We start from the raw sequence: 10,209 nt of genomic DNA on the forward strand, positions 1-10,209 counted from the left end.
TCATTGCCTGACTATAGAGATCTGGGTAAGCTCTACTGTACATCTGCTCGTCTGCTTGTGCTCGGGAACAGCAGTCCTTCACCGATGACTCTGATTGGGTGAAATATGCTGAGCCACACCTCTCTAACTGTTATTGAATGATGAAAGGAGGAGCTCAGAAATAAACCCCGCCCCCTACTCAATATTCCACTTGAGTCTCTGATATATGTACATCAGCCTGAAAACATGAGTGTGCTGCAAATCCCTGATCATCCGCATCATCACCGCACTGACATCAGGCGGACAACAATACACTCAATACAGGATATTAGCCCGAGTAAATCAACACACCACACACACACACACACACACACACAGTCTTCTGGACGGCACACGTGTGGCTCTGGTCCTGCAGACACTCGTTTAGCTAGAAGTGTGTTTGTGCTAGATCTCTGGTCTTTAAAGGGTTCGTTCACCCAAAGATGAAGATTCTCCCATCATTTGCTCACACTGGAGGAGGTGTGTGTGTGTGTGTGTGTGTGTGTGTGTGTGTGTGTGTGTGTGTGTGTGTGTGTGTGTGTGTGTGTGTGTGTGTGTGTGTGTGTGTGTGTGTGTGTGTGTGTGTGTGTGTGTGTGTGTGTGTGTGTGTGTTAAATCCAGTCTGGGTTATTTGAGTAGTTGTCTAGTGTTTGTCCAGCTCTGTGGTGTCAGCAGCGCTCAGTAAAGTTCCTCCATCATGATGGGAAATGTCTCTCACAGCTCCGGGCGCAGAATAAAGCTCTCCTCTAGGAGTTTAACACACATGTGTAGAGCTTTAGAAACTATTCCAGCAAGTGTCCTCCATCATGTTCAGGCCTGTAGCCCGAGGAGCTGCAGAAGCCAGAGCTCATTACTACATCACTCTGAGAGGATGTGACTGTATAAAGTCACACACACGCACACACACACACACACACACACACACACGCACGCACACACACACACATATCGGATGTGGAGTAAATGATGGGAGAACTGTAACTGTTATATGAATGAGGGCTCTCAGTAGTGTGTACTCATAGAGAGAATCAGTGAGCAGCTTCAGGAGATAGCAGAGGAGTTCAGCAGCAGCAGCAGCGCTCAAACTCATGCTGTGTGTGTGTGTGTGTGTGTGTGTGTGTGTGTGTGTGTGTGTGTGTGTTCTGTTGTCAGGACGAGTCTCTCCAGCGGCTGCAGAAGGAGTCGGAGGCTCTCCAGCACTCATACGCTCATTACTTTGACCAGACGATCATAAATAACGAGATCGACGACACCATCCGCCTGCTGGAGGAGGCAGTGGAGCTGGTGTGCAGCACCGCGCAGTGGGTGCCCGTGTCCTGGGTGTACTAACCACACACACACACACACACACGCACACACTCACACACACACACTGATGGACTGCATCCCGGAACTACCAGTGCGTAGTGCTGTATATACCTATACATATATAAATATCTATAAATATGAATATATAAGTGATAGATCTGGTCGTGTGCGGATGCGGAGCGTTGTGGACGTTTTCTACGGTTTTTCTTTTTAAATGTGCGAGACGGCGTCTCCCAGCAATGATGAGCACAGTCAGTCGTGGAGAAGCAGCGCCCCCATTGGTCCAGGCCTGTGGGTGTGGCTCCGTGACCCCGCCCTCCTGGCCGTATAAAAGCACACACACACACAGACAGGAGCAGCGTCTGCACTGATCTGCTGCTGCGCGTCTCTCTCCATCCTCTGTTTACAGATGTAGGTTTGCACAAGGGCAGTGGAGCTGCTCCTCTTCCTCTAGATGTGTGTGTGTGTGTGTGTGAGTGAGTGTGTGCGTGCGTGTGTGTGTCCAGCGCAGACCGACCGGCCCGTGGACACACTCTGACCCTCATGCTCTGTGTAGTGACGTGTTTGTAAATTGTCCTGGGTCCTTGTGCAGATCGGGGAGCAGAATCTCCATTCCTGGATGGATGATGTGAGAAACTGTGCCGTCTTCAAGAGTATTACTGTTACTCAGAGAAACCCAGAGAGGATCTTATTGTGTGTAAATGTTTCAATGGTGCGTACATTTTGCGATTGAAATGAAGTAGTGTGTGCATAAAGCACTGAACAGACTGTGTGAACTCTTCATTTCAGGTGTAAACTCCTCTGCCGGTGACCAATCGCTCTTCAACATGTGTTCGTTTGTTTCTTTGTTTGTTTCTTTGTTTTTTTATCTATTTCCTTTCATGTGTTTCGAAAAAAGTAAATGCTTTTGAAATCAGCCCCTGTGTGTGTGTGTGTGTGTGTGTGTGTGTGTGTGTGTGTGTCAATGATGATGATGATTAGTGTGATTACACCGATATCCATATGGATCAACATTCCCATCAGGCAATCAGATTTAAAGGTGAATTATTATGAAAAACGGCTTCTCTAAGGCTTTTAAACCCAGTTGTGTGTGTGAAATACTCACCGGCCACTTTATTAGGTACACCTGTCCACCTACTTGTTACTGCAAATGTCTACTCAGCCAATCACAGGGCAGCAGCTCACTGCATTTCAGCATGTAGACATGATCAAGAGGATCTGCTGCAGGTCAGAGCGAGCATCAGAATGGGGAAGAAAGGAGATTTAAGAGACTCTGACCGTGGCATGGTTGTTGCTGCCAGACGGGCTGCTCTGAGTATTTCAGAAACTGCTGATCTACTGGGATTTTCACGCACAACCATCTCTAGGGTTTACAGAGAATGCTCCGACAAAGAGGAAATATCCAGTGAGCGGCAGTTCTGTGGGCGCAAATGCCTTGCTGATGAGGCCAGAGGTCAGAGGAGAATGGCCAGACTGGTTTGTGCGTGTCCACAGAGAGCTCGGGCAGAATAAAGCCACTCCACCTGAACATAAACAATGCGCGAGCTCGCGTTTACACACGTGACCCGTCACGGTGCGATATCATAGTTCAGTGACGTCATTGTGTTCCGGGTCTCGCTGTCACTCAGAGAGGCCGATGCTCGATATTACCGAAAATAAACAAAACACCGGCACACCGGACCCGGCAGTTGGCCGATTAGTGAGCCCGTCAGCACGCGGTCGGTTAAAGGTATCGGTGTCGTGTTCCGGGTCTGCCCGGGTGTCGTGGGGTGCGCCGGTGACGCAGGAAAACAGCCGTGACGAGCAGACGGACACCGAAGGAGCTCGGCGGCGACATGGAGGAGCACCGGTTGCAGACTCTGTGAGTGACCGGAGCAGCACCGACACACGTTTCTCCACGCCTGAAGTGTGTGTGTTGGATAGACAACAGCAGCTGTTCTTCAGTATCCAGCAGCAGCAGCACATCTGGCGAGTAAGGTGAAGCTTCAGGCCCGGAGACCCAATTGCACGCTCAGACCAGCTCAGAACTGCACTTCCAGACCTATTGTTTTCTCAGACAGTGCCACCTGCTGTTGGGCTGGGTGAAGCGGCAGGTATAGAGACCCAACTGCTAGAGAGTAGCAACATCAGACACGCCAGTGTAAGGTCATTGATTAATAAAGCGATTCCTGAAAATGACCAGGTTTTGTGGCATAAATCAATGTGGTGTAAAATATGACACTAACACACAATTATTTCAGTGTTTAATTTGATCAATATTAGAGCCAAAAGAGCATTATTTTCTGATATTTACAGCTTGCTCTTATTTTCAGTGTTATTGTACAATTCTGGGATGATTTTCTAGAATGATTTCTGTCAAAATAAAACATTAAAGTAAAAATGTTCAAATGAAATGTTGAATATATTACGCAATAATTATTTTATTTTAGTGCTATGCAGGTCTACAGTACATCTGTATTATCCATCTGAAAGAGCTACCGAAGACAATAACAGCAACACAATAACAGTTTATCAGTTATTAATAAGTTCTGTAATGATTACTAACACGCTTTTTGGAAATCAAACTATCTGCATAGAATGTACAATATGAGCTCTTAGCTTACAGCAATAATAATCAGCTTGTGTTGTGTGTTTTCCCAGATTGATATTGTAATTCAGAAAGGGAGATCTGCTCTCTGCCAGCACTAATGCAGTCACCAAATGCTGCAGATATTCCCACTGTTTTACTCCAGAGATGAACACAACACTGTAAAGCATTGATTTGATTTGAGGATATTTTCTAGGTAAAAACTTATTATTAATCCAATTATTATTTTCAGCATTTATCCATGCACTGTGTACAGCTTGATGACTTGTAGGAGCTCATGAAAAGTACAGAAAAATAAAGCTTATTGTGAGAAAATTACCCAGAGAACTGTCATTTACTGTGCATGAAGATAATATTCATTCCCTCAGCTCAATACCAAACACTGATAAATGATTAACAACACAATACATGTCTGAACATATTGAAGTAACTGAACAAAACTATTTACAAATACAATCAATAAAAATACAGCAGAATATACGCATTAAATCAAGATCTAGCATGTTTAATGCTTTATATAATAATGTCTTCAATCATAGCGTAACATTTTATAGTAGAAAATGGTTTAAGTTACAATTTATGAGCAGCTGGATCAGGTTAGTCGATCTGTCACACAGCAGGTGGCGCTGTGCAGGTCTGAGCGTGTGGTTGGGTCTCCGGGCCTGCAGCTTCGTGATGTTGCATCTGGTGGGTATTCCAGAAAGCTGAGTAAACTCATCATCTGCTAAACGCTGAACTCTCGGTTGATTCACCCTAAACCTGAGTTAGTTGAGGTGTAGAATCTAATCTCTGAGACATGTATAAGGGTCCACAGTGTGTCTCTTCTGCCTGAACGCATCAGTGGTTTCCTCGTCTCCTCATACTTCAGTCTCATCAAACCTTCTGACCAATCAAATGCACTCCAGTGTCTGAGATGCCCCGCCCCCTTCTTCTCATTTGTATTTCACTGGCAAATCTGTGAGAAACCTAAAAACTATTGGCTGTTTCTCAAAAGGGGGAGGGGCTACTCTGATGAGCACAGAAGCCTGCAGTATTGATGATGTATTGACGATGAGTCTGCAGTATTGATGATGTATTGATGATGAGTCTGCAGTATTGATGATGTATTGATGATGAGTCTGCAGTATTGATGATGTATTGATGATGAGTCTGCAGTATTGATGATGTATTGACGATGTATTGGTGATGAGTCTGCAGTATTGATGATGTATTGACGATGTATTGGTGATGAGTCTGCAGTATTGAGGTGTACAGGTGTGTTTACATGCACTGCCCAGATGTTGTCCAGGTCCTGCAGTGTCAGAGATTTCTCCTTAATGATGAAGCGCTTAATGATGAAGCGCTGTTCTGCTGGATCCACTCCTGACACACACACACACACAATGTGGGGTCAGTAGAGGGGGTCAGTGCTGTGGGGTCAGTGCTGTGGGGTTGGTGCTGTGGGGTCAGTGCGGTGGGATCATAGAGGGAGTCAGTGCAGTGAGGTCAGTGCTGTGGGGTCAGTGCAGTGAGGTCAGTGCAGTGGGGTCAGTGCTGTGGGGTTGGTGCTGTGGGGTCAGTGCAGTGGGGTCAGGGCTGTGAGGTCAGGGCTGTGAGGTCAGTGCAGTGGGGTCAGTGCTGTGAGGTCAGTGCAGTGGGGTCAGTGCTGTGAGGTCAGTGCTGTGAGGTCAGTGCTGTGAGGTCAGTGCTGTGAGGTCAGTGCAGTGGGGTCAGTGCTGTGAGGTCAGTGCTGTGAGGTCAGTGCAGTGGGGTCAGTGCTGTGGGGTTGGTGCTGTGGGGTCAGTGCAGTGGGGTCAGTGCTGTGAGGTCAGGGCTGTGAGGTCAGTGCAGTGGGGTCAGTGCTGTGAGGTCAGTGCAGTGGGGTCAGTGCTGTGAGGTCAGTGCAGTGAGGTCAGTGCTGTGAGGTCAGTGCTGTGAGGTCAGTGCAGTGGGGTCAGTGCTGTGAGGTCAGTGCTGTGAGGTCAGTGCAGTGGGGTCAGTGCTGTGAGGTCAGTGCTGTGGGGTCAGTGCTGTGAGGTCAGTGCAGTGGGGTCAGTGCTGTGAGGTCAGTGCTGTGAGGTCAGTGCAGTGGGGTCAGTGCTGTGAGGTCAGTGCAGTGGGGTCAGAGCTGTGTGGTCAGTGCTGTGAGATCAGTGCTGTGAGGTCAGTGCTGTGAGGTCAGTGCTGTGAGGTCAGTGCAGTGGGGTCAGTGCAGTGGGGTCAGTGCTGTGAGGTTAGTGCTGTGAGGTCAGTGCAGTGGGGTCAGTGCAGTGGGGTCAGTGCTGTGAGGTCAGTGCTGTGGGGTCAGTGCAGTGGGGTCAGTGCTGTGGGGTCAGGGCTGTGAGGTCAGTCCTGTGAGGTCAATGCTGTGAGGTCAGTGCAGTGGGGTCAGTGCTGTGGGGTCAGTGCTGTGGGGTCAGGGCTGTGAGGTCAGTGCAGTGGGGTCAGTGCTGTGAGGTCAGTGCAGTGGGGTCAGTGCTGTGAGGTCAGTGCAGTGGGGTCAGGGCTGTGAGGTCAGTCCTGTGAGGTCAATGCTGTGAGGTCAGTGCAGTGGGGTCAGTGCTGTGAGGTCAGTGCAGTGGGGTCAGTGCTGTGGGGTCAGTGCTGTGAGGTCAGTGCTGTGAGGTCAGTGCAGTGGGGTCAGTGCTGTGGGGTCAGGGCTGTGAGGTCAGTGCAGTGGGGTCAGGGCTGTGGGGTCAGTGCAGTGGGGTCAGTGCTGTGGGGTCAGGGCTGTGAGGTCAGTGCAGTGGGGTCAGTGCTGTGGGGTCAGGGCTGTGAGGTCAGTGCAGTGGGGTCAGTGCTGTGGGGTCAGTGCAGTGGGGTCAGTGCTGTGGGGTCAGTGCTGTGGGGTCAGGGCTGTGAGGTCAGTGCAGTGGGGTCAGTGCTGTGGGGTCAGTGCTGTGGGGTCAGTGCTGTGAGGTTAGTGCTGTGAGGTCAGTGCAGTGGGGTCAGTGCTGTGAGGTCAGTGCAGTGGGATATCTAATGTCCGTTACTGGTTTCCAGGTCTGATCTTATCATGCCGCCAGTTTCTCTCTGATGTTTTGCTGTCTGTTCTGGGCTTCATCCACACATCTGACATGAGCACATGTGAGCACACAGTGTAGAGCAGTGCTGATGATGTGTCCACGTGTGTGCAGATGTGGAATTCTGATTATTGATCTTTATTTTGAAATGTTGACTATAAGTACAAACATGAAAAATACCTTTATTTCTGAGAAATGCAACACCAACTATTATTAATGATTAGCATGTGTGTAATTTAGCGATTTGCATACATCTGCACCTTTTAAATTCATTGTCACAACACAGAATATCAGTGTACGTTTGTTTTAGAAATAACTGTAAGAAACTGGCAGAAAACACACAATTGTAGTACTTGTAACACACACACACACACACACTTTGCTACTGTGATCTAGATGAGTTGTTTTTCTCTACAGAATCTCTACAGCAGCTGATTTCTCTGGTGTTAGTGGAAGTGAAGGTGTGCTGTTGTGTTTTGGCCTCTGTCTCCCCCTTGTGGCTATTAAGGGGATATCAGCATAGTCAGTGATCTGAAACTCCTGTGGCTCTTTTTTCCAAGTGGTGCTCGCTGCAGAGCCATTTGGGCGAGCTGAGCTCCAGCGAGGGGGAGCTTGAGCTTGAGCTCCACCTTTTTTGCACTTCTTCTATGAGTGATGTCACTGGGGGTAGGGTTAGGGGTGGGGTTGGTGTTTTTGACTGTTCATGCGCAAAGCGCAAAACACAGGGCGCAAACGCTTTCAGGGCGTGTCAGAACACATTTTTGCTAATTTAAGGACGGGAAAATCGGCTTTGCGCCGTGGCACATGATCTAAAAGGGTTGAGTTTATTTTCTTTATGAGTTATAGGTGTGTTTTGAGAATAAACCAATCAGAGTCTCATCTCTCATTCTCCTTAAGAGCCAGCTGCGTCGCGCCAAGAGCGCATTCACTATTTACAGGACGTAAAGTAAGTCTAAAGTGGAGAAACTGAGCATTTCACAAGCAAACAGTTAACTGTTGTTTTTTACAGAAAACTGTTAATCAGAGCATCTACTGCGTGAGAATGACAGATAAATGATCTACTTTCACTTTCACTCTTGGATAGGGAAACCTGTAGGCACAGACATCAATTAGTCTATAAATAATTAATTGTGTTTGTTAAGCGCAAATATTCGTTTTAAAACTATTTCTAAATTCAGTTCTAATTTCCAGCAAACGAATAAATGAACAATAATAATGAAGTGTGCTCAAACACCTGAGTTATATCCTAAAACACATGCTGTGCCCCATATTATCTAAAACCTGACAGGTGGGCAAATCTAAGCTTGTTTTTAATAAAACAAATATAAATATGGATATAATAAATAATACTGCTGATAATAATAACATTATACAAAAGCAAATTGTTATGAATGAACTGAAAAAGCCTCCCGAGATGAAGAAGACAAAGCAGTGATTTTTCATATTTATGTAGGCTAGAAAATAATATGTTTTGTAATATTTTAATCCTTTATATTTATATCCTATATCTATTCTTATTATATCCTATATATATATCCTTAATATTTACATTTTTTCAGATGTAAAGATATTTGTCTATTGCTCTCTTGTGTGTATTAAGCAGTGTGTAAGCGAGGCGCAACTCTGCGCTGGAGTTTAGACCGGGTTTGTTTTGGTCTATTGAAAAATCCATTATAGTTTCTCAGAATAGCAACGCGCCAGCGGTCCGCCTCAGAACACCTTCCTATTTAGAGCAGAACGCCTATGAGTGCACATATGAGCACTAATGCATTTGCTATTTAAACAGCGTAGCGCAACGCCTCAAAACCACTCCAAGCTGAAACTACCAAAAGACTATTGCGCCGCGCCTTGCGCCACACTGCGCCGGGTATTAATACTATACATTATATAATATACACTGCGCCAGCTCCCTCTACAGGCTGTTGGGGTGCTGCTGCACTCAGTTCATGCCAGTGGAGGACACTACTACTCCTACATCCTCCAGCGGTGTGGTGGCGGCAGCGACGGACTGATCCACCGCTGGTTCAAGTCTGACAACGGCGACGTACAAGATGGAGGAAGACGAGGAGAGGAAGAACCAGTGTTTTGGTGGAGAATACATGAGCGAGGTGTTCGACCACATGATGAAGCGCAGAAGCGCTGCTGGAACGCCTACATCCTCTTCTACGAATGCTGCAGGGGGCGACAGCGAGCTGCTGAAGGGCATCACCCAGCTGAGCCTCGCGCCGCGACAAAACCTGCCCAGCATGCCCTCCGCCATCGAGGCCCATATCCACAAGCAGAACCTTCAGTTCATGCACAGCCTCCGTTCACACACACACACACACACGTGCAGGCCGCTCTGTGTAAAGCGACATCAGGGCAGTGTGTCGATCCTCTGCACAGCACACATCTCCCCGTGGGTCCAGCTGACCCTGAACCAGCTCACTGCAGCTCCTCATCTGACCGCCTGCTGTCCTCATCCTGCAGGAGCTTTAGTTCAACTGGATCATAACACACACACACACACACACACACACACACTCACGCACACACACACTCTTAACCCTGCTCTGAGTCTAGTAGCTGTGAATGGAGCTGCCGATGGCCTAGTTCTGCATTTGCCCTCGACTCCTCCCACTTACTCTGTTCTGTCCAATGGGAATGAGCTGCTCTGTTTCTGAGCAGATTTACAGCGAGGTCATCATCTTCATCATCATCATCATCTACACTGTAAACACTGAACCGCTTCCTTCATCTGCTCCAGCTAATACAGTTTCCTTTATCAGAGATGATGATGTTCATCTGAGACGCCTTCTGCTTCTGTGTGTGTGTGTGTGTGTGTGTGTGTGTGTGTGGTCTGCAGTGCGGGTCTCTGCTGCTGGTTAGTGTGGGGAACTGGTTAAACTGTAATGATCTTAACTAGTCCTCAGATCATCCCTCTGGCCATCTGTCAGGATCAGCGTCTCTCGGCGTCTCACACACACTCACCTTCTCTTCTGTTGTTCAGGATTACTGTAGTTTGAGTTCTGCAGCTCTTCAGTGAGACACACATGGACAGCTGAGCCAGAGACCTGCACAGAGCCAGCAGCACACTGTACAGGACACAGCAGAGTCTGAATGAAGGATACTCGACTTACACGAGTGTGTGTGTGTGTGTGTGTGTGTGTGTGTGTGTGTGTGTGTGTGTGTGTGTGTGTGTGTGTGTGTGTTTCTGATACACTCATCCACAGTCATGCAGAGTGCAGCATGTTCATCTCCTTCACACAGAGATTAACCCTTCCTGAACCTGCACATCACCATCAATAACTGATT

The 10,209-nt window shown here is 47.5% G+C and overlaps 1 protein-coding gene across 17 annotated transcripts in view; it reads left to right on the forward strand.

The window, feature by feature from the left end:
• The window catches only part of caskb (calcium/calmodulin-dependent serine protein kinase b), a 75,944-nt gene extending 73,702 nt beyond the window's left edge, over positions 1 to 2,242 (forward strand). For 8 of the 17 annotated variants that reach the window (XM_087254787.1, XM_087254788.1, XM_087254789.1 and 5 more), the window contains 2 exons: positions 1,171 to 1,319; positions 1,808 to 2,242. In XM_087254787.1, coding sequence (XP_087110913.1) covers positions 1,171 to 1,319; positions 1,808 to 1,958 — 300 coding nt within the window. In that variant the 3' untranslated portion in view covers positions 1,959 to 2,242. Of the gene's footprint in view, positions 1 to 1,170; positions 1,522 to 1,807 lie in introns of those variants that run through there. The other 9 variants (XM_087254782.1, XM_087254783.1, XM_087254784.1 and 6 more) reach the window with 4 other exon arrangements.
• Positions 2,243 to 10,209: the final 7,967 nt, after the last annotated feature.

Source organism: Danio rerio, chromosome 6, assembly GCF_052040795.2.
Source record: "Danio rerio strain M-AB ecotype USA chromosome 6, GRCz13ab, whole genome shotgun sequence".
NCBI lineage: Eukaryota > Metazoa > Chordata > Actinopteri > Cypriniformes > Danionidae > Danio > Danio rerio.